The sequence below is a fragment of the Bombina bombina genome, chromosome 1, assembly GCF_027579735.1.
Source record: "Bombina bombina isolate aBomBom1 chromosome 1, aBomBom1.pri, whole genome shotgun sequence".
NCBI lineage: Eukaryota > Metazoa > Chordata > Amphibia > Anura > Bombinatoridae > Bombina > Bombina bombina.
In genome coordinates this window covers 347656266-347680967 of record NC_069499.1, presented here as the reverse complement: position 1 = coordinate 347680967, position 24702 = coordinate 347656266, and the positions used below count along the sequence as shown (strand labels likewise).

At 40.2% G+C, this 24702-nt stretch overlaps 1 protein-coding gene across 3 annotated transcripts in view; it reads left to right on the top strand.

Annotated features, from left to right (window-relative positions):
* The window catches only part of ABCB6 (ATP binding cassette subfamily B member 6 (Langereis blood group)), a 124467-nt gene extending 122188 nt beyond the window's left edge, over positions 1 to 2279 (top strand). For all 3 annotated transcript variants that reach the window (XM_053698159.1, XM_053698161.1, XM_053698160.1), the window contains exons 19-20: positions 1482 to 1550; positions 1882 to 2279. In XM_053698159.1, coding sequence (XP_053554134.1) covers positions 1482 to 1550; positions 1882 to 2032 — 220 coding nt within the window. In that variant the 3' untranslated portion in view covers positions 2033 to 2279. The remainder of the gene's footprint in view (positions 1 to 1481; positions 1551 to 1881) is intronic.
* The last annotated feature ends 22423 nt before the right edge of the window (positions 2280 to 24702 follow it).

Below are 24702 nucleotides of genomic sequence, written 5' to 3'. Positions count from 1 at the left end.
CTCGATGGGCCTTTTGGTTCTTATCTACTGTCAAGTTCTATGTTTCTATGTAAACCTAATTAGGCTGGTAGGAGCTTAGGAGAGTGCACATGTCTCTAGCAGTCTATGGCAGCAGTATTTGCAGCATTGTATAAAACTGACATAAACAATGTTGCAGACACTGCTGCCAAAGATACATGCACCCTCCTGAGCTCACCTAGGATTACTTTAACAAAGGATACCAAGAGAACTAAGCTAAATTGAAAATAAAAGTAAATTGGAAAATTGTTTAAAATGTCACACACTATCCAGTCAACTTAACTTAAATTTTGACTTTACTTTCCCATTACTATTTTTCTGCCGCATACGCACACATCCTGTGTGGGCCCGTGCACCAGCATTTAAACACCACACCTACTCAGAGGATCAGCAGTAACTTATATGACGCAAATTACGTATTCAGAAGCAATACAAACCACTGCCATCTCTTTAAGAATGCATAGTGCTTGAATACAGGATATGTGCATATGCCGCTGAAAAATAGTAATAACTTTTACTAGAAGCATTTTTGCTAATGAACGTATATTGCAAAAATGCTTATTTCAAATTGAAATGCACCTTTAATATAGTGTTTTAAATGGTTTCCCTTGCATCATTTTACTATATGAGTCCATTCCATTCCTACACTGGCCTTCTTAAAATGGCATAATTGTGTAAAAAATAAAATGCTCTGCTGAATGCATGTAACTATATGTTTAATTATGAGTTTATCCCCTCCATAGCAACAATTCACTAGTAAGCCAAGGGCAAGAAGCATTTGTGTGTGTGTAGCCACCAATCAGCAGCTTACTCCCAGGAGTGCATTGCTGCTTTAAATGGACATTAAACCCAATTTGTTTCTTTCATGATTGAGAAAGAGCATGCGGTTTTAAACAGCTTTCTAACTTTTATTATCAAATTTGCTTCATTCTCTTGATATCCTTTGCTGAAAAGCATATCTAGATAGGCTCAGTAGCTGTTTGGTGACTGCACTTAGATGCCTCGTGTGATTGGCTCACCCATGTGCATTGCTATTTATTGAACAAAGGATATCTAAAGAATGAAGCAAATTAGATAATAGAAGTAAATTGGAATGTTGTTTAAAATTGTATTCTGTACCTGAATCATGAAAGAAAAAAATGTGGGTTTAGTGTCCCTTTAAATCCTTCCTAGGTATGATTTTCAACAAAGAATACCAGTATAAGAGAATACATTTGATAATGGAAGTAAACTGAACGTTTTTCTTAAAATGTCATGCTCATCTGAACTCATCTGAAAATATATTTTTGACTTTCATATCCTTTTATTACTTGGTATATTAATCTATTAGGTATCACTTGTGCCACCACTGAGAACTGTGATATATTTTGCCAATAGCTTTGTCCAAGGATTTGTCAAACCTTTGCTTCCAGTTAGCAGTTCGGAATAATTTTCATCTTTCCCTTCTTTTTTTTTCCCTCTAGGCTTTCTACTGTGATAAATGCTGATCAGATCCTGGTTCTTAAAGATGGTCAGATTATAGAGCGAGGAAGGTAAAGGGTTGATTCTGTGGTTTATAGGGTTGTTGGTAGACATGGAAAAATGTGTTATACATTTCACAAACTATTAATGAAGTTTAAATATTTTCACCAACATGTGGTCATTGCTGGACCAAAACCAATGAACAAATAAAACAATTAATTTGTTCTATTAATAGTTCTAATAGATAGACAAACATATTAACATCTAAATGATTTAAGCCTCATTATTTGTTTGTTAAATGAATAATGAATGTTTGCTCATGTCTCATTTTTGGGTATTTATTATACTGCCTCTATGCAAGCAGATGTTATGGACATTCACTTAGATCTGCTGTCCTTTCAGACATGATGAGCTTTTGGATAAAGGAGGTGCCTATGCTGGAATGTGGCAGAAGCAGCAAAGTGGCAATGATTCTGACTCAGATTCTGAGAGGAAAGACCGAAGCTCAGAGAAATTACAACCACCTAAACCATCTCTCCGAAAAGGACACTAACAAATGATGAACAAGAAGCATGATACAAAGGTCTCTGCTCCAAAAACTGCTTTCATTAGGAATATGCAACCAGCCTGGATTAGGTCACCAATCTGCTCCACAGAGGACAAATACCAATTGAAAGGGTTAAATATATATAAAAACAGATGGTGCGCTAAAACAGCTAGGTATTAGGATATTAAAGCCCAGTAGATAATTAGGGATTAAAAAATATATCTATATTAATAAATACATACAAATAAATCTCATATGGCATAATAAATCACAAAATTTAATAAACAAATAAATCAATACAATAAAATTGATTAAGAACCACCGGTGATATATTTAAATGGTAAAAAGTTATATATGAAGAGACTGATTCCAGAAGGTTATAAGGAATACTGGTTATTGTCCTAAATCAATATATCAAAGTTAAAAAATTCCTGATAATGGGATATTGTGTCTATAGGACTATAGGCAGTTAAGAGCAGGAAAGTATAGTCAGTATTTTGTTGAAAACAGCAAGCCGAATGTTTCCAAACAAACACACTGATTTACGTTACCCAGGTTGGATCCGGAGTGCTGCCTTTTTTATTATAGGCTACGACCCACCTCCGTGCATAAAGTTTCTTTAACTGCCCGTGGACAGACTTCTATGCCGGGTGTATGAACTACCTTTTTACGGCGTCCTGGTCGTCCTAAACAGGGGCTTCCTCTCTCTCTCCGATAGTCTCCTCTGGCGTGTGACTGTGTTTGTTTCGTCAGTGTGAAAAGATCATGTGGTACGTACCGGCCAATACGCTTGCAGTTCTCACGCTGTCAACTCCAGGGTGGTAGATTCAAAAAAGGAACACAGAGCGCTCTGGTTTTTCTTTCAAAATCGTCTTCACTGGAATAAGTTCTGCTAGTTCATATACTCATCTATGCGTTTCAGCCATGTGATGGCCTTTATCAAGATAGTTTGTCCAGTTCCTGTTCTGCCTTTTTATAGCCCTTTTTAATTTCCTGTTTGCCATTTTGGATATTTTGTATAAAAAATATATAGATATATATTTTTAACATGTTGTACAAGTCTTTTCTTAAAAAATATTAAAGTAAAAGTATTATTATGCATATATTAATAAATACCAAACCTTTGCAATTTGAATTGATATTTTGTTATAAGCATCATAAAACAATTCTTAATATCCTTTCCTTAAATTGACTCAATAAAAGATATTTAATCAGCAGAAAAAAACTTTTCATATAGTGCAATGATTAAATGATTCATATGTATACTAAAATAAATATAAATATATTCTCTAAAACATTTGTCCTATAGACACAATATCCCATTATCAGGAATTTTTGAACTTTGATATATTGATTTAGGACAATAACCAGTATTCCTTATAACCTTCTGGAATCAGTCTCTTCATATATAACTTTTACCATTTAAATATATCACCGGTGGTTCTTAATCAATTTTATTGTATTGATTTATTTGTTTATTAAATTTTGTGATTTATTATGCCATATGAGATTTATTTGTATGTATTTATTTATTAATATAGATATATTTTTGAATCCCTAATTATCTACTGGGCTTTAATATCCTAATACCTAGCTGTTTTAGCGCACCATCTGTTTTTATATATATTTAACCCTTTTGGAATTGTTTTCAGAGTGCATTTCTATACTTTGATGCGTGCTGGTATTCATTAAGTGCATAGGAGTTTATTATTTGTTGTATATTCTGACCAATTGAAAGGATAGTCTCATCCAGTTCCTAGGTGTCCTTACAGGTGAAGGTTACATTTCATACATGAGTGGTGACCCCTTCAGTTTGTAATTGTATAGATCGCTAACATTTTCATATAAATAAAAGGACATTAAACCCCAAAATTTTCTTTCATGATTCAGATAGATATCCTTTGTTGAAGAAATAACAATGCACATGGGTGAGCCAATCACAGGAGGAATCTCTGTGCAGCCACCAATCAGCAGCTACTGAGCCTATCTATATATGTTTTTCAGCAAAGGATATCAAGAAAATAAAGAAAAATAGATTATAGAAGTAAATTAGAAAGTTGTTTAAAATCACATGCTCTTTCTGAATCATGAAAGAAAAACAAAAATTGGGTTTCATGTCCATTTAAGTTAAATTAACTGTGCTAAAAAAACTGGTGAATGCATTGAACTAAGGCATCCAAAGACTTTTTTTTTTTTTTTTTTTACAAGGCAAGAAATCTAAACCTTAAACTGCAGTGTTGTTCACAGGCCTCCCCTTATATTGAATGAGTTTACACAATACATGTGTGTGACATTAAACTGTAGGGACTCAGGGTTAATTGTGTGCGTTGTTGAGTACTTACATTCTTTTGTATTTGGGATTCAAAGTGTTTCAGTTTTTGGGAAGCATTTATGTTGTTCTTCCAGATTTAAGTCTGGAAATAATTTTAGGATGAAATATATTACAGTCCCCCATCAAAAATCTCTTATTACATGAGAAACGTGGCATATAATAACGCACACTATAATATGGTGCCATATTAGAAGGTTGAACAATACTCATTTTATGAGTAAATGTGTAAACTGAGGCTGTGAGCAGGTAGACAGTGAAAGCTAAATATCTTAAGATATTACAGTTAAATAATTACATTTCCCAGCATAATCATAACCATCAATAGAATGGGTTATTCAGTTTTGACAGACTGACAATAAATCATTACCTCAAATGAACATTGTATACTTTTCTAAATCAAAATATAATATTTATTTCAGTGGCTTTTTCTTGTATATAATTATTCTGTAATATGTAGTAAAGTGTTTTAAGAGATAATGGTGCATTTTCAGCTTTTGAAAGTATTTATATCATTTTTTTTTAAAGTACAATGTTTTCATTAAGATTTATAATATTTACCCACCTCCTGATTAAATAATCTTGTGCTGTTTAAGGATGAGATGTGTTTAGTTGCATAAAAGCAATGTATACACTCTGTCATACAGACCACACTTTTGATTTATAAATTGATACTTAAAGATGTTACAGGATATTTTCTTTCTAATGACACAGTGAGTCCACGGAATCATCAATTACTGTTGGGAATATCACTCCTGGCCAGCAGGAGGAGGCAAAGAGCACCACAGCAAAGCTGTTAAGTATCACTTCCCTTCCCACAAACCACAGTCATTGTCTTTGCATCTAGTGCAAGGAGGAGGTGAAGTAATTAGGTGTCTGATAAAGATTCTTCTATCAAGATTTTTTTATTTTCAAGTCAGAGCAGGCTTGCTCTGATCTTCCATCACAGTCTGGGTTTAACTGTGCTCCACATGAGTCTCTTCAGTAGGGCAGTGGTGGCTTTAAAGCAGTTAGGAACTTGTGAGGTGGGCCTGGCTGAGTTTTCCTAACATGTTGCTGCCCTGGTATAGAAAGCCTGAGTAAGTTTAGTCTAGTCTTTCTTTGTTTCACAGGTCTGTGAGGAGTGGCATCCTCTCAAGCCGGGTGAGCTGTCCTCCTGCCGGACGGCTAGATACAGGTAAGTGCTTGGTCTTCTATGCTCTGGGGACATGCACTTCTGAAAGGTTTTATACTGCATTATTATGGGACATGTATATCCTGAGGCAGGACATCTTAGGGAGGACACAGGCACTTATTGTGACTTTTTGGAGACTAGGGGTTAATACCGTTTTAAATATCCCTTACTGGTTATTGTTCTTTAGCTCAACATTTATTTAGTAATGTACAGGTTGAATTTTCATGGCTATGCTTAGATAGAGGTACATAATGTTCCTCTGATAATTCCATTAGCATATATACTGTAGTACAAGCACTCCTAGCATAGACATCAGAGTCCTAGAGGTTCTGAAAAGAACGGCACATCTGTTTTTGTTATCCTAAAGGTACTGATCTAATGTTAGTGGTAATACAAGACATTCAAGTTAAGGAAGAATCGCTTAGGCTTTTTCTTTTTTAGCAAGGGTTTCTGAATTTTTGGGCAGTGTGAGACACGCAGTTAACTTTAGTTGTGCACTCTTTCTATGGGCTGTTTGCTCCCGCTCACTTCTTCCCTCAGTATTGCGGATAAGCGCCATTTGCTTCCGTATGTGGAGATGTTCTGAGCAGGGCATGTGACACGACCCGCCCTCTTCTTCCCTCAGTATGGCGGATAAGCGGCATTTGCTTCCGTACGGGGCGATATTCTGAGCAGGGCATGTGACACGCCCTCCTTTTGTTTCTCCGTTGCAACGGAGTTGTGTCCGGCTACGGAGCTGTGTGTTTTAATTATTTAGCTACTGTGTGCTGAGTGACACGGTCCTTTAATAATTGGTGACATTCAGAAGGCGTTACAGATTTCAACTGTCGTCCAATCTCTAATATTTTTAGTTGTTACCAAGCCTTGTATAGTGCTCATTCTTGAGGTTTTGTCCACTAAGGTTAGTGGTAATATTCTTTTAATTTTGGGTTTGTTTTCTTTAAAACCTATGTTTGGGCGCTCTTTTTCCATACATCAATACATGTTTCTCCTGATGTGTTTCATACCCTCCCCTCTGTTATATAAATATTAAATACCAGGATGTGGGTGCCTCAGGTTTTGTTTTAGACTGTTATGCCCTGTAGCATTTTTTTGGCTTGTGCTCTGAATTAGTATAACGGTTAGAGCAACAGCTTAAGACTTTGACAACTCAGGTTTGATTCCCATTACAGGGAAATACATTTTAAAGCTACATAACTATTAGGTGAGCTAATTTCTCTTAGGATGATACTGTTTTTGACTATGCAACAGTTTTTCTCCTTTTATGTCCCAAGCCTTAATGGCGTCACATGAGGTGCCCTGCGGTTCCTCTCAATCTCCAGGAGGAGTGTTTTGCATACAGAATTTGAGCCCAGGTATCCTCTTCAGTATCTGGGGCCTGGTCTGTTTTTTCCTTTTTCTCAGGGAAAGTGCAAGAGGACATTTATAATTTCAGAATTTGAGGGTTTCTGTTCCACGTTTGGCTACACAGTGGTCCCTCCCCTAGGCTGGCGAGAAAGATTCAGTAGTTTCTGAGGGTGAAATCTCAGACCTGGACAGTATAATTCCTTCATCTGAGGTTGAAGTTGTACACTTGTAAGCTTGAACACCTTTGTGATGTTAAAGGAGGTTTTAGCTACCTTGATGCGACTTCAACACGTTTTGTCTTTGTTAATCTTAAAGAATCTATTACTTTTTATAATTCTGGGATTCATCTGTGGAATGTTTTCCTGTTCCAGACCGTGCTAGGAAGAATAGGAGCAGTCAAGGTTTCCTTGTCCTACATCTCCTGTCTTGAAAAGATGTCTCCATTAAATATCAGGGCGCACAGTGCCTTAAGTAGTAGGGCATTTCTACTCTGGCTTAGAGAAGTTTGAATCCTAGCTGTTCTTTTCAGGATCTATGGAGGGCTTAGTAGTTAGCACTCCTAGCTGGGAAACTAAAGATTTACATTGAACTTGGCTTTGCCATTGCTTCAAGTGCAACTTTTTGGTGCAATGCCTTGTCTGATCCATTTTGAGAAGATTCTGTATTAAGGCTCTCAAGCTAAGGGAGCCATGATATCTAGCTTCTCTGTGTCCGCTGGGAGTGGATAACAGGCTGGGAACCAGGAGTCCCAGGTTCAAATACAGGCACGGCTGTGTCAGCAATGCCCTACAAATGACCCTTGGACAGTGGATTTTTCCTCTGTTTCCAAGTTCAGGTGCCTATTTACAAAGGTAAAGCCTGGTTTGGTCCAGGTTTGCCAGGGCACATTCTGGTATTTCTAGTATTTTTTACTTCGGTCCAAGTGGGAGGTTGAATCTCTCTATTGGTCTTCAAACATGGGTCGAGAGGTCCTATATAGGCCGAGGACATAGTTCTTCAGTGTTACTACTTTTTAGTCATATTTTTCCATCCTGAAGCAGTTCCTCCTTTCAATTTTACCTGAAGGCCAGATAATTGAGACATTTTGTAGGCATTTGGGTCTCCTCTTTCCCATGAATAGTTTAGTCCCTGTAAGGGAGATGGGTCTGAATTGTATTCATTCCTGATTTAGATTCTGATAAGGAAGGAATTCGCTATTGTATTTCTTCCAGTTGGCTTCGCCACAGGTCCCAGAATTCTCTAAGGACCTGGGAGCTCTATTGGCGGTTTTCGGTACTGGGGTATTGCAGTGGCACCCTATCTGGACGTCCTTAGGTTCCAGGCATTATCTTTGAAACTAGCACAATGTTTTTCAAGGATCTTGGTGTCTTTTCTTCGTTCCCACAGTGGGAAGGTCAATTCGAGGAAGAGTTGTCTGGTTACGTCTACTTAGGACTTCCTATCAATGAGATCTTTCTGACGGAGGTCAGAAGAGCCAAGGTTCTTGCCTGTCTTTACAGTCTGCTGTGCAATCATCAGTGTCCCAATATATGGAATTGGTTGATGAGGGTTCCATGGACATAGTTTCCTTTGCTCAGTCGCATTGAAGGCCTCTGCAGCTATGCTGGCTCGCTCAATGGAATAGGGGTTACACTAACCTATCGCAGAGGATAGTTTTGGAAAGTCTACTCTCCCCATAAACTTTTTGGAGTTGAGAGCGACCTTCAATGCCTTGGGGTTTGGGTCTCAACTACCTCTAGCCTGGTTTATCAGCTACCAGTTACGGACAATGTAACTTCAGTGATTTACATCGACCTCCAGGGAGGAACTCGGAGTTCCTTGACCATGTAGGAGGTGACGAGTATCTTCAGTGGGCGGAGATCCACAATTTCTGTCTATCTGTCTTCCTCCTTTCAGGAGTGGACTATTGGGTATTGGTTGTCTGAACAGTCAGACTTTCCATTCTGGAAAGTAGGTTCTCCATCCAGGTGTGTTCTCTAGGTATCAATCAAGTGGGACATTGGATCTGATGGCGTCTCATTAGGTCTCCAGGCTCCTCAGTGTGGTCGGAGGTTGAGAGATCATCATGTTTTCTGTTAGATGCTCTGGCAGTTTTTTGGTACTTAGGGAGGTATATCTCTTTATCCGTTTGCTCTTCTTTCTGAGAGTCTTCTATCGGAAAAGGATATGTAGTGTGGTGTTTAGAGGGTTGTGGGTCGATCCCAGACTAAACTAAATTTTTCTGATATGATGTGTGCCTCCGGTGTCAGCTAGTTCCCAAGTGGGAATTTTAGTTTTTTTTAAAAAAAAATCTTAACTCCTACGTGACTTCATAGGATCTGGTATGCGGATCTAGTTGGAATGTCGTCTCTACCCCTGGGGAGACTTTCTCAGAGGAAGATTATTGCTTGGAGATGGAATGCTTGTTTTTCCTAAGCGTGGTGTGTATAAATCGATCATTGAGCCATGATTCAGGCTCGTAAGCCTGTCTCCGAAGGGATTTAGTTTCAGGGATTTTTGGAGTAGAGCAGGTTCTTAAGAATATTATCTTTTCTTCAGGATGGCCTGGAGAAGGGATTTTACATCAGTACCCTCAGGGTCATTTTTTTGCTCTATTTTTTTTTGTTGTATTCCGCCTGGCGACTTTTAATCACTTTTTAAGGCTCTGGCTAGGATCAGGCCTGTGTTTAAATCTGTTGTTCCACTTTGGAGTTAAAACTTTGTTTTTAAAAGTTTTGCACAGGCTCTGTTTGAACTTATGAATTCCATAGATATTGAGTTATTATCTTGGAAGGTTTCATTTTGTCTGCTAGGAGAGTTGTGTTCTCTCAGCGTTGCAGTGTGACTCTCCTTTTCTCATGTTTCAGGTAGATAAGGTCTATCTCCGTACATGATTTGGCTTCTTTCTAAGGTTGTTCGGACAGAGATTCTAATCAGGAATTGTTGGCCCTTCCCTCTGTCCTAATCTTTCTTCTCTTAAAGAGTTTGTTACACATGTTAGGGTTGTGTGGGCCCTTTAATTCTATCTGCAGTTTCCGATGGACTTTCGACAGTCTTCTGCATTAATTATTATTCTGGTAGGCGTAAGGCCAGACAGCTTCTGCCACTCCTATTTCTCTCCAGTGGGGAAATGTATCATTTGGCTTATGACACGGCTGGACAGCAGCCTCCTGAGGGATTGCAGCTCACTCCACTAGAGTGGTGTTTTCTCTTGGGCCTTCAAGGTTGAGAGCTCTGTAGAACAGTTTATAAGGCTGCTTCTTGGTCTGCTTTGCACACTTTTTTTTTTTTTTTTTTTTGTCTTTTGCCTCGAATGGTAGAAAGGTTCTTCAAGCAGTGGTGCCTTCTCTTTAGGTTGCCTGTCTTGCCCTCCCTAATCATCGGTGTCCTCTAGCTTGTGTATTGGTTCCCAACAGTAATTGAAGATTCCATGGACTTACTGTGTAATTAGAAAGAAAAGAAAATGTATGCTTACCTGATGATAAATTTCTTTCTTTCTTGACACGGTGAGTCCACGGCCCACCCTGTTTCTTTCAGTCAGTCTTTGTGTTATATAAACCTTAGGCACCTCTGCACCTTGTGTTATTTCCTTTCGCTACTTTCCTTTGGTCGAATGACTGGGGTTTTTTGGAAGGGAAGTGATACTTAACAGCTTTGTTGTGGTGCTCTTTGCCTCCTCCTGCTGGCCAGGAGTGATATTCCCAACAGTAATTGATGATTCCGTGGACTCACCGTGTCAAGAAAGAAATAAAGAAAATTATCAGGTAATCATACATTTTGGGTTTTTTTTAAATTATTTTTAATTTGGAAATGTTTGCAATGATATTGTATCATTAAATTTTGTATCCCTAACAAACTAGATGGCAATAACGTTTTCCTTATCTGTTTTTTTTTTTTTTAGCAATTGACTAAATGTAATATGTGCGGTTTAATGAAAGATTAAACTCAACTGTAAATTGCTCTAAAATTTTTCATTAAGAAAAATAAAAAACATTGTAACATACATTATTTATTTTGCCTACTGAAATCTGAAAATGGTGCTTGTTTCACTCCCTCCAGAGAGAGGCTGGTGTGCCTCCTGAAAGTTACAATTATACTCCTCCAAAAAAACACGTTATTTACTTTTCTTTCCTAAAATATGGAGTCACAACGTCATTCCAATTACTAGTGGGAATATCACTCCTGGCCAGCAGGAGGAGGCAAAGAGCACCACAGCAAAGCTGTTAAGTGTCACTCCCCTACTTATAATCCCCAGTCATTCTCTTTGCCTCTGTCAATGGAGGAGGTGATGTTTGGTGTCTGAAGAAATTAATTCCTTTTTTGGGTACTTTTCTCTGCAAGCAAGGATTTGGGTTTAGCTGAGTCAGCGTCAATCTCTTCAGTAGAGTAGTGGTGGCTTTTAAGCAATTAGGAAGTTGTGAGGTGGTCCTTACTTTGTTTCCTAACATATTGCTGCCCTAGTCATAGAAAGCCAGAGTTGGTTACTCTGTTCTTTCTTTTTCCACAGATCTCTGTAAGGAGTATGTGTCCTTTCACACCTTGTGAGCTGTCTTCCTGTCGGACAGCTAGACTGCAGGTAAGTGCTTTTTGTCCTCTAGGTACTGAAGACTTGCACTTCAGAAGATTATTGCAGCAGCAGCAGTATTATTGGGACATTTTAAAGATAATCCATTATACTGGATTTAATTGAGCAGGGTGCTGGCACTGATGTTGAGAGACTAGGGGTTAGTTTTTGATTTAAGTATGGGATATTTCTCCTCTGTGGCTTATGTTTAATGTGTTCAAAACGCCATAAAACTTTTATTGGGGCTTAGTTATGTGTGAAGGTCAGTCCATGAACTTGTCAGTTAGCCAGTTTGTAATAGACTCTGGTCTTCTGATAGAGTTAGGAAACACAAGCTTTTAGTATTGCGCAGTTTCCCTTCTCTGATGGTCATGTGACTTCCTGCTCTCTGTGAAAATATCGGAGCGAAGCAGCTTCACTTCTCAGATTCTCCGGTGTTGGATAGATCGATGGAGGAGGTTTTTTGGCTAGCTATTGTTAGTTTATTTGCTAGTTACGGTAGGAGCCTTATTTTTAACAGCCTTATTTAGCGTGTTTAATGCTCTGTGGGATAAAAAGTGACAGAAGTCATTTCCTTCCTAAGATAGGGAGAGTCCACAGCTTCATCCCTTACTGTTAGGAAATAAAACACCAGGAGGAGGCAAAGACACCCCAGCCAAAGGCTTAATTATCCCTCCCACTTCCTCATTACCCCAGTCATTCTTTGCCTTTCGTCACGTTAGGAGGTGGCAGAAAAGTGTCAGAAGATTCGGAGAGTCTTGTAAAAGGGTATCTGCCTTTCGAGATAGGACTGGAGTTTTAAGTAGTCATGTCAACCTCTCAGTGAGAGTATTGATGAAAGTTAGAGACTGGAGATGCAGGGAAAGTTTTTTCTGTGAAACCATCCAGACTACTGCTAACAGCTCCTAAACAATCAGTGTTGACGAGTTTTACTGCCTGCTTTCTTTCACTAAAGTTCATGTCAGGAGCGCTGCTATAAGACTGTCACACTTGAGAGGCTGTGTTCTGTTTCACATCATGGATCCTGGAGGTAAGATCGTTTCAGTTTTTACACATAAAATGCTATAACAGGGTCACAGTGCGGCTCCTTTATACCTTAATAGGATCCAGGGTGAGTATCCTCTGAAGGGAGTTTATTGAACAGTTGGGGTTAATTAATCAGTGTATTAATTATTTACATGCTGCTTTGTGTGATTTTTTTCCTGGGCTGATAGACTGTTTTTGGCTGGAACAAACAGGTTTCACTTTTAAGTTTCACTTTCGTTTTTGAAAGCGGTGCACAGCTGCTATTACTTGCTTTACTAGTAATAACAAGGGAAGTACTGTCTTGCACTCCATGTGACCGGGTGTGTTATATGTTCATTTCCTCCATTCTGGTTGAGACTTGAACCTGAGGAGAGTGTTTCTGTTTGGGTCTAGGAGGTGGTAAGTGCCCCAGCCATTGGGAGTGCCGTTTTCTATAAATTATGGAGGACTCTGACATGTTAGAAGGTACTCCTTCTTTACTAACCAGTTTATATTGTGAGGAGGCCGCGGTTTTCTGCCCACTCAATTATGTTCCATATGCCTTAACACAGTTATAAAGTCTAAGAAGAGAGACAAGCCTGCTAAGGCTCTTAGTCCCTCTGAGCTGTCTACCTCTCAGGACTCGGCGTCCTCTGAGATTACTACCCTAGCTACATTATCCACTCCACATGCAGTTCCCCGTAGCATATCTAATCCTCCATCCGTAGGGGGCCTTCTTACTGCGGACTTTGCCGCACAGTTACAAATGGAGATGTCTGCGGCCCTCAGTGCATTACCTCGCTCTAACAAACGCAAGAGAAAGGTTAAACATAGCTCTCCTGACCCGGAGTCATCTAAATATTTATAAGATTGAGCTATTATGTCCCAGTTATTCGATGATGAGTTAACCTCTGTAGCTTCAGAGGGTGAACTTTCTGGGTCGGAGTCCTTAGCGTCTAAGCCTCCTGCTGTGGAGGAACTGTCCTTTTAGATTTAAAATTGAGCACTTATGTTTTTTTTATTAAAGGAGGTTCTGTCTATGTTAGAGGTTCCAGAGGCCGCGCTGCCTGAAGAACCTATGATACCTAAATTAGACAAAGTTTACGATGACATTATTTCTACAGTTACCGGAGGCAAGGGTGCCTTCCTACCGCAAGATAAGAAGAACAAGTCTAAGGGACGACAATCTTCTAATTTTCGTTCTGACAAATCCCAACGACAACAATCCTCCTCCAAGCCCGAGCAACCCAAGAGTACTTGGAAGCAGACTCAGTCCTGGAATAAATCCAAGCAGAATAAGAAGCCTGCCGAAAACAAATAGGCATGAAGGGGCGGCCCCTGATCCGGAATCAGATTGTGTAGGGGGCAGACTGTCTCTTTTTTCAGACGCCTGGTTCAAGGACGTACAGGATCCGTGGGTCCTGGAGATGGTATCTCAGGGATACAAGGGGCTTCAAATCTCATCTGCCAAGGGGCAAATTCCTTCTCTCGAATCTGTCTACCAAACCAGAAAAGAGGGATGCCTTGCTAGGGTGCGTTCGGGATCTATCCTCCTTAAGAGTTGTTGTCCCGGTGCCTATTGAAGAAAGAGGTTTGGGGTTTTTGTCAAACCTTTTCATGGTCCCAAAGAAGGAGGGAACTTTCTGCCCAATTCTGGACCTAAAGTGCTTAAACAAATTTCTCATTGTCCCTTCCTTCAAGTTGTAGACGATAACGTCTATCCTTCCTTTAATTCAAGAAGGCCAGTTTATGACCACTATAGATCTGAAGGACGCTTACCTTCATGTTCCAATCCACAGGGAACACTTTCAGTTCCTGAGGTTTGCATTCCTGGACCAGCACTTCCAGTTCATTGCCCTTCCATTTGGCCTAGCTATTACTCCAAGAATCTTTACAAAGGTTCTGGGGGCTCTTCTAGCCGTTGCCATAACTCAGGGTATTGCAGTAGACCCATACTTGGACGATATTCTGGTGAAAGCACCATCCTTTCATCTTGCGGAAGAATTCTCTGAATCCCTTCACAGTCTTCTTCGATCACATGGATGGAAGATAAACTTAGAAAAGAGTTCTCTTATCCCAAGTACCTGGGTGGAATTCCTGGGTACTATAATAGACTCCATATCCATGAGGATATTTCTAGACCATAGACGTTGTAAGCTAACTTAGGCATGTCTTGCCCTCCGGACCTCCTTGAGTCCCTCTGTGGATCAGTGTATGGAGGTGATTGGTCTCATGGTGACCTGCATGGACATCATTCCTTTTGCCAGGTTCAGTCTCAGACCTTTACAACTGTGCAAGCTGAGGCAGTGGAACGGCGATCATTCAGATCTGTCTCAACAGTATGTATTAGACAGCTGGTCGAGAGAATCACTCTCTTGGTGGCTCTGTCGGACAGAGTCTGTCCAGATCATCTGTCTCGAGGGACTATGACTAAGCCTATCCAGATGGGGAGCTGTTTGGGGTGCCAGGAAGACACAGGGGTTGTGGACACAGGAGGAGTCCTCCCTCCCGATCAATATTTTGGAAATACGGGAAAGCTTTAAGGCCTTGAAGGCTTGGCCACTTCTGGGTTCGTCCCAGTTCATCAGATTCCAATCGGACAATATAACCTCGGTGGCTTACATCAACCATCAGGGGTAACGAGAAGTTCCTTGGCGATGAAGGAAGCATCTCAGATTCTGGAGTGGGTGGAGGCCCACAACTGTTCGCTGTTAGCGATCCACATTCCGGGTGTGGACAACTGGGAGGCGGATTTTCTCAGCAGGCAATCCTTCCATCCAGGGGAATGGCCTCTCCATCCCAAGGTGTTTGCAGAGATATGCAGCAAGTGGGGGACCCTGGAGATATATCTCATGACGTCCCGTCTCAATACCAAGTTACCCAGGTAAGGTTCGAGGAATCCCCAAGCGAAACTAATAGATGCACTAGCAGTTCCCTGGAGGTTCAAACTCATATATCTTTTTCCTCCATTACCGCGTCTTCCTCGAGTGGTGGCCTGCATCAAACAGGAGTGGGTATCAGTAATCCTGATTGCTTCTCTGAGGTTGACTGCGTGGAGATTGAACGCTTAGTCTTAGCCAAGAGAGGTTTCCCTGAGAGTGTCATTGATGCTCTTATTCAAGCTCGTAAACCAGTTACTCAGCGTACCTACCACATGGTGTGGAAGACCTACTTTATTCTGGTGTGAAGAGTGTGGTTTTTCCTGGCACAGAGTTAATGTTGCCAGGATCTTATCTTTTCTCCAGGATAGGTTGGAGAAGGGTCTTTCTGCTAGTTCCCTGAGGGGACAGATTTGGGCCCTGTCGGTTTTATTGCACAAGAGACTGGCTGAGCTTCCAGATGTGTAGTCCTTTGTTAAGGCTCTGATTAGGATCAGACCTGTGTTTAGATCTGGGGCTCCTCCTTGGAGCCTAAATCTTGTTCTTCGGGTTATGCCACGTGTTCCGTTTGAGCCTCTGCATTCCGTTGACATTAATTTTGTTATCTTGGAAGGTTCTCTTTCTTTCATGTAATTAGCAAGAGTCCATGAGCTAGTGACGTATGGGATATACATTCCTACCAGGAGGGGCAAAGTTTCCCAAACCTCAAAATGCCTATAAATACACCCCTCACCACACCCACAAATCAGTTTTACAAACTTTGCCTCCTATGGAGGTGGTGAAGTAAGTTTGTGCTAGATTCTACGTTGATATGCGCTCCGCAGCAGGTTGGAGCCCGGTTTTCCTCTATTTCATAGGTTCTCTGTTATCGGTCGTAGAGATTCATCTCTTACCTCCCTTTTCAGATCGACGATATACTCTTATATATACCATTACCTCTACTGATTCTCGTTTCAGTACTGGTTTGGCTTTCTACTACATGTAGATGAGTGTCCTGGGGTAAGTAAGTCTTATTTTCTGTGACACTCTAAGCTATGGTTGGGCACTTTTATGTAAAGTTCTAAATATATGTATTCAAACATTTATTTGCCTTGACTCAGGATGTTCAACGTTCCTTATTTCAGACAGTCAGTTTCATATTTGGGATAATGCATATGAATAAATCAATTTTTTTCTTACCTTAAAATTTGACTTTTTTTCCTGTGGGCTGTTAGGCTCGCGGGGGCTGAAAATGCTTCATTTTATTGCGTCATTCTTGGCGCTGACTTTTTTGGCGCAAAAATCTTTTTCTGTTTCCGGCGTCATACGTGTCGCCGGAAGTTGCTTCATTTTTTGACGTTTTTTTGCGCCAAAAGTGTCGGCGTTCCAGATGTGGCGTAATTTTTGGCGCCAAAAGCATTTAGGCGCCAAATAATGTGGGCGTCTTTTTTGGCGCTAAAAAATATGGGCGTCACTATTGTCTCCACATTATTTAAGTCTCATTATTTATTGCTTCTGGTTGCTAGAAGCTTGTTCACTGGCATTTTTTCCCATTCCTGAAACTGTCATTTAAGGAATTTGATCAATTTTGCTTTATATGTTGTTTTTTCTATTACATATTGCAAGATGTCCCAGATTGACACTGAGTCAGAAGATACTTCTGGAAAAACGCTGCCTGGTGCTGGATCTACCAAAGTTAAGTGTATCTGTTGTAAACTTGTGGTATCTGTTCCTCCAGCTGTTGTTTGTAATGTCATGACAAACTTGTTAATGCAGATAATATTTCCTTTAGTAATGTTACATTACCTGTTGTGGTTTCGTCAACATCTAATACTCAGAGTGTTCCTGTTAACATAAGAGATTTTGTTTCTAAATCTATTAAGAATGCTATGTCTGTTATTCCCCCTTCTAGTAAACGTAAAAGGTCTTTTAAAACTTCTCATTTTTCAGATGAATTTTTAAATGAACATCATCATTCTGATTCTGATAGTGGTTCCTCTGGTTCAGAGGATTCTGTCTCAGAGGTTGATGCTGATAAATCTTCATATTTATTCAAAATGGAATTTATTCGTTCTTTACTTAAAGAGGTCTTAATTGCATTAGAAATAGAGGATTCTGGTCCTCTTGATACTAAATCTAAACGTTTAAATAAGGTTTTTAAATCTCCTGTAGTTATTCCAGAAGTTTTTCCTGTCCCTGATGCTATTTCTGAAGTAATCTCCAGGGAATGGAATAATTTGGGTAATTCATTTACTCCTTCTAAACGTTTTAAGCAATTATATCCTGTGCCTTCTGACAGATTAGAGTTTTGGGACAAAATCCCTAAGGTTGATGGGGCTGTCTCTACTCTTGCTAAACGTACTACTATTCCTACGGCAGATAGTACTTCCTTTAAGGATCCTTTAGATAGGAAGATTGAATCCTTTTTAAGAAAAGCTTACTTATGTTCAGGTAATCTTCTTAGACCTGTTATATCTTTAGCGGATGTTGCTGCAGCTTCAACTTTTTGGTTAGAAGCTTTAGCGCAACAAGTAACAGATCATAACTCTCATAGCATTGTTAATCTTCTTCAACATGCTAATAACTTTATTTGTGACGCCATCTTTGATATCATTAGAGTTGATGTCAGGTATATGTCTCTAGCTATTTTAGCTAGAAGAGCTTTATGGCTTAAAATTTGGAATGCTGATATGGATTCTATTATCTCAACTGTTACTGGAGGGAAAGGAACTTTTTTACCACAGGATAAAAAATCTAAAGGTAAATTTAGGTCTAATAATCGTTTTCGTTCCTTTCGTCACAATAAGGAACAAAAGCCTGATCCTTCACCCTCAGGAGCGGTATCAGTTTGGAAACCATCTCCAGTCTGGAATAAATCCAAGCCTTTTAGAAAACCTAAGCCAGCTCCCAAGTCCACATGAAGGTGCGGCCCTCATTCCAGCCCAGCTGGTAGGGGGCAGATTACGATTTTTCAAACAAATTTGGATCAATTCAATTCACAATCTTTGGATTCAAAACATTGTTTCAGAAGGGTACAGAATTGGCTTCAAGATAAGGCCTCCTGCAAAGAGATTTTTTCTTTCCCGTGTCCCAGTAAATCCAGCGAAGGCTCAAGCATTTCTGAAATGTGTTTCAGATCTAGAGTTGGCTGGAGTAATTATGCCAGTTCCAGTTCTGGAACAGGGGCTGGGGTTTTATTCAAATCTCTTCATTGTACCAAAGAAGGAGAATCCTTCAGACCAGTTCTGGATCTAAAAATATTGAATTGTTATGTAAGGATACCAACATTCAAAATGGTAACTATAAGGACTATTCTGCCTTTTGTTCAGCAAGGGCATTATATGTCCACAATAGATTTACAGGATGCATATCTGCATATTCAGATTCATCCAGATCACTATCAGTTTCTGAGATTCTCTTTCCTGGACAAGCATTACCAGTCTGTGGCTCCAAGGATTTTTACAAAGGTTCTCGGTGCCCTTCTGTCTGTAATCAGAGAACAGGGTATTGTGGTATTTCCTTATTTGGATGATATCTTGGTACTTGCTCAGTCTTCACATTTAGCAGAATCTCATACGAATCGACTTGTGTTGTTTCTTCAAGATCATGGTTGGAGGATCAATTTACCGAAAAGTTCATTGATTCCTCAAACAAGGGTTACCTTTTTAGGTTTCCAGATAGATTCAGTGTCCATGACTCTGTCTCTGACAGACAAGAGACGTCTAAAATTGATCTCAGCTTGTCGAAACCTTCAATCACAATCATTCCCTTCGGTAGCCTTATGCATGGAAATTCTAGGTCTTATGACTGCTGCATTGGACGCGATCCCCTTTGCTCATTTTCACATGCGACCTCTTCAGCTCTGTATGCTGAACCAGTGGTGCAGGGATTACACAAAGATATCTCAATTAATATCTTTAAAACCGATTGTACGACACTCTCTGACGTGGTGGACAGATCACCATCGTTTAGTTCAGGGGGCGTCTTTTGTTCTTCCGACCTGGACTGTAATTTCAACAGATGCAAGTCTGACAGGTTGGGGAGCTGTTTGGGGGTCTCTGACAGCACAAGGGGTTTGGGAATCTCAGGAGGTGATATTACCAATCAATATTTTGGAACTCCGTGCAATTTTCAGAGCTCTTCAGTCATGGCCTCTTCTAAAGAGAGAATCGTTCATTTGTTTTCAGACAGACAATGTCACAACTGTGGCATACATCAATCATCAAGGAGGGACTCACAGTCCTCTGGCTATGAAAGAAGTATCTCGAATACTGGTATGGGCGGAATCCAGCTCCTGTCTAGTTTCTGCGGTTCATATCCCAGGTATAGACAATTGGGAAGCGGATTATCTCAGTCGCCAAACGTTACATCCGGGCGAATGGTCTCTTCACCCAGAGGTATTTCTTCAGATTGTTCAAATGTGGGGACTTCCAGAAATAGATCTGATGGCTTCTCATCTGAACAAGAAACTTCCCAGGTATCCCTCCAGATCCAGGGATCCTCAAGCGGAAGCAGTGGATGCATTGTCACTTCCTTGGAAGTATCATCCTGCCTATATCTTTCCGCCTCTAGTTCTTCTTCCAAGAGTAATCTCCAAGATTCTGAAGGAATGCTCGTTTGTTCTGCTGGTGGCTCCAGCATGGCCTCACAGGTTTTGGTATGCGGATCTTGTCCGGATGGCCTCTTGCCAACCGTGGACTCTTCCGTTAAGACCAGACCTTCTGTCGCAAGGTCCTTTTTTCCATCAGGATCTCAAATCCTTAAATTTAAAGGTATGGAGATTGAACGCTTGATTCTTAGTCAAAGAGGTTTCTCTGACTCTGTGATTAACACTATGTTACAGGCTCGTAAATCTGTATCTAGGAAGATATATTATAGAGTCTGGAATACTTACATTTCTTGGTGTCTTTCTCATCACTTTTCCTGGCATTGTTTTAGAATTCAGAGAATTTTACAGTTTCTTCAGGATGGTTTGGATAGAGGTTTGTCTGCAAGTTCCTTGAAAGGACAAATCTCTGCTCTTTCTGTTCTTTTTCATAGAAAGATTGCTAATCTTCCTGATATTCATTGTTTTGTACAAGCTTTGGTTCGTATAAAACCTGTCATTAAGTCAATTTCTCCTCCTTGGAGTTTGAATTTGGTTCTGGGGGCTCTTCAAGCTCCTCCGTTTGAACCTATGCATTCATTAGACATTAAATTACTTTCTTGGAAAGTTTTGTTTCTTTTGGCCATCTCTTCTGCTAGAAGAGTTTCTGAATTATCTACTCTTTCTTGTGAGTCTCCTTTTCTGATTTTTCATCAGGATAAGGCGGTGTTGCGAACTTCTTTTAAATTTTTACCTAAGGTTGTGAATTCTAACAACATTAGTAGAGAAATTGTGGTTCCTTCATTATGTCCTAATCCTAAGAATTCTAAGGAGAGATCATTGTATTCTTTGGATGTAGTTAGAGCTTTGAAATATTATGTTGAAGCTACTAAGAATTTCCGAAAGACTTCTAGTCTATTTGTTATCTTTTCCGGTTCTAGGAAAGGTCAGAAGGCCTCTGCCATTTCTTTGGCATCTTGGTTGAAATCTTTAATTCATCATGCTTATGTTGAGTCGGGTAAAACTCCGCCTCAAAGGATTACAGCTCATTCTACTAGGTCAGTTTCTACTTCCTGGGCGTTTAGGAATGAAGCTTCGGTTGATCAGATTTGCAAAGCAGCAACTTGGTCTTCTTTGCATACTTTTACTAAATTCTACCATTTTGATGTGTTTTCTTCTTCTGAAGCAGTTTTTGGTAGAAAAGTACTTCAGGCAGCTGTTTCAGTTTGATTCTTCTGCTTATAATTTCAGTTTTTTTCATTATAAGATTTAAACTTTATTTTGGGTGTGGATTATTTTCAGCGGAATTGGCTGTCTTTATTTTATCCCTCCCTCTCTAGTGACTCTTGCGTGGAAGATCCACATCTTGGGTAGTCATTATCCCATACGTCACTAGCTCATGGACTCTTGCTAATTACATGCATGAAAAATCAGATAAGGGGGCACACATTGCAAAGCAGAGATCTCAGAAACTCTGTGCGCAGAGGCAATAGTCAATAAAAAACATAATTTATGTAAGAACTTACCTGATAAATTCATTTCTTTCATATTAGCAAGAGTCCATGAGGCCCACCCTTTTTTTGTGGTGGTTTTGATTTTTTTGTATAAAGCACAATTATTCCAATTCCTTATTTTTTATGCTTTCGCACTTTTTTTCTTATCACCCCACTTCTTGGCTATACGTTAAACTGATTTGTGGGTGTGGTGAGGGGTGTATTTATAGGCATTTTGAGGTTTGGGAAACTTTGCCCCTCCTGGTAGGAATGTATATCCCATACGTCACTAGCTCATGGACTCTTGCTAATATGAAAGAAATGAATTTATCAGGTAAGTTCTTACATAAATTATGTTTTTTATTGACTATTGCCTCTGCGCACAGAGTTTCTGAGATCTCTGCTTTGCAATGTGTGCCCCCTTATCTGATTTTTCATGCAGATAAGGCAATTTTACGTACTAAATTAGGTTTTCTTCCTAAGGTTGTGTCAGATCACAACATCAATAAGGAGATTGTGGTTCTAATCCTTCTTCATCGAAGGAACGCTTACTTTACAATTTGGATGTGGTTCGCGCGTTGAAGTTCTATCTTCAGGCTACTACGGAGTTTAGACAATCTTCCTCTTTCCTCCTATTCAGGGAAGCGTAAGGGGCAGAAGGCAACTTCGACTTCCCTATCTTTTTGGTAAGGAGTGTCATCCGCTTAGCTTATGAGACAGCTGGACATCGTCCTCCTGAGAGCATAACGGCTCATTTCATTAGAGCAGTGGCTTCCTCTTGGGCCTTTAAGAACGAGGCCTCTATGGATCACATTTGTAAGGCGGCAAACTGGTCCTCCTTACATACCTTTTCAAAATTTTACAAGTTTGATGTTTTTGCTTCGACTGAAGCAGCTTTCGGGACAAAAGTTTTGCAGGCTGTGGTGCCCCCAGAATAGGGTTCGCCTTTTCCTTTTTGTTCCCTCCCGTTATTCATTCAGTGTCCTCTGGAGCTTGGGTATAGTTTTCCCAACAGTAAGGAATGAAGCCGTGGACTTCATTCCTTACATAATTTATGCTTACCAGATCAATTCCTATTCTTCCAGATAGGGAGAGTCCACAGCCCGCACGTTTTTTCTCGTCTATGGGCGGTCCCCTATTATTTATTTTATTCTTCTGGCACCATTTATACCCTAATGTTTCTCCTACTTTTCCTTGTTCCCTAGGCTGGGGTGTCTGCCTCCTCCTGGTGGCCAGGTGTTAAATTCCTTTCCTTCCGGATAGGGAGAGGAAATACATCTGGTAAGCATAAATTATGTTTTTATTAATTTGTCATTCCATTTATTTTGGGAATTGTTACTTTTCTGTTAAGACATGGACCAGGAAGCTGTTACGTTTGACAGATGCTTACGATGTCTGGAGGCACAAATTGTTTTGCCTATTCAATTTTGTGCTACTTGTTTAGCTAGAACTATAAAGTGTAAAGATAGGATTTTGCCCACTGAGCCAAATGTCTCACAGGATGATGCTGTTCAGGCAATGCCACTGCTTTCTCCTTTAACGTCCCAAGCCTTAATGGTGTCACATACAGTGCCCTGCAGTTCCTCTCGGCCTCCTGGAGGAGGTTTTTTGCCATCAGAATTTGCTGCTCAAGTATCCTCTGCGGTATCAGCGGCTTTATCTGCTTTCCCATGTTGGGGAAGTGCAAGAGGAAATCTAAAAATGTGTCAGATTGTAAGGTGTCTGTTCCGTCTGCAACTATGCAGGTTGCACTCTCTCATAAGACTGATGAGGATACTTCGGTAGCCTCTGAGGGTGAAATTTCTGATTCAGACAGTATAATTCCTTTGTCTGATGCTGAAGAAGTAAACTTCAGATTTAAGCTTGAACACCTTTGTGTTCTACTAAAGAAGGTATTAGACTACTTTGGACGACTCCGATTCTCCTATCGTCAACTCAAAGAAATTTATTAAACTTAATAAATACTATGATGTTCCTTCCTCTGTGGAAGTGTTTCCTGTTCCAGACCTTGTGACGGAGATTATTTCACAGGAATGGGAGAAGCCAGGGATACCTTTCTCCCCGTCTGCCGTCTTTAAACGGATGTTTCCTGTTGCTGATTCCATTAAAGATTCATGGCGCACAGTGCCTAAAGTAGAAGAAGCTATTTGTACTCTGGCTAAGAGAACTACGATCCTTATAGAGGATAGCTGCTCCTTTAAGGATCCCATGGATAAGCGGCTGGATGCTTATTTGAAAAAGATGTATGTTCATCAGGGTCACCTTCAATGGAAACCTGCAGTTTGTATTGCCACAGTAGCAAGTGCTGCATCTTATTGGTGCGATGCCTTGTCTCAATCAATTTTAGCAGAGAATTCATTGGAGGAGATCCAAGATAGGATTAAGGCTTTCAAACTAGAAAATTCCTTTATTTCTGATGCTAACATACAAATTATTAGACTGGAAGCCAAGATGTCTGGCTTCACTGTCTTAGCCCTTAGGGCTTTGTAGCTAAAATCTTGGTCAGCTTATGTGACTTCTAAGTCCAAGCTTCCGGCGCTTCCTTACAAGGGTAAAACTTTGTTTGGACCTGGTCTGGCAGAAATAATTTCTGATATTATGGGTGGTAAAGGGTCTTTTCTACCACAAGACAAGAAGAACAGACCTAAAGGATGTCAAAGTAATTTTTGTTCCTTTCGTAACTTCAAAGGAAAGTCTTCCTCCTCTCTTTCCAAGCAGGAACAGTTCACGTTTTCTTTGAAACCCAATCAGTCTTGGAACAAGGGGAAGCAATCAAAGAAACCCGCAGCTGAATCTAAGTCAGCATGAAGGGTCGCCCCCCTGTCCAGGATCGGATCAAGTGGGGGGCAGACTTTCCCTGTTTTGTCAAGCGTGGATACGAGTTGTCCCAGATCCTTAGGCTGTGGACATAGTATCTCGGGGTTACAAAATAGATTTCATAACTTTTCCTCCCGGGGCAGATTCCACCTCTCAAGATTATCTGCAGACCAAGTAAAAAGAGAGGCATTCTTGAACTGCGTTCAGGACCTTTCCTCCCTGGGAGTGATTGTTCCATTTCCAGTAAGGGAACAGGGTCTAGGATTCTATTCAAATCTGTTTGTGGTTCCCAAAAAAGAGGAAACTTTTCGACCCATTTTAGACCTAAAGTGTCTCAACAAGTTTCTCAGAGTACCATCCTTCAAAATGAAAACCGTTCGTTCCATTCTTCCTTTGGTCCAAGAGGGTCAGTTCATGACAACCATAGACCTGAAGGATGCGTACCTTCATCTTTCCATCCACAGGGATCATCACAAGTTCCTGAGATTCGCCTTTCTAGACAAACACTTTCAGTTTGTGGCTCTT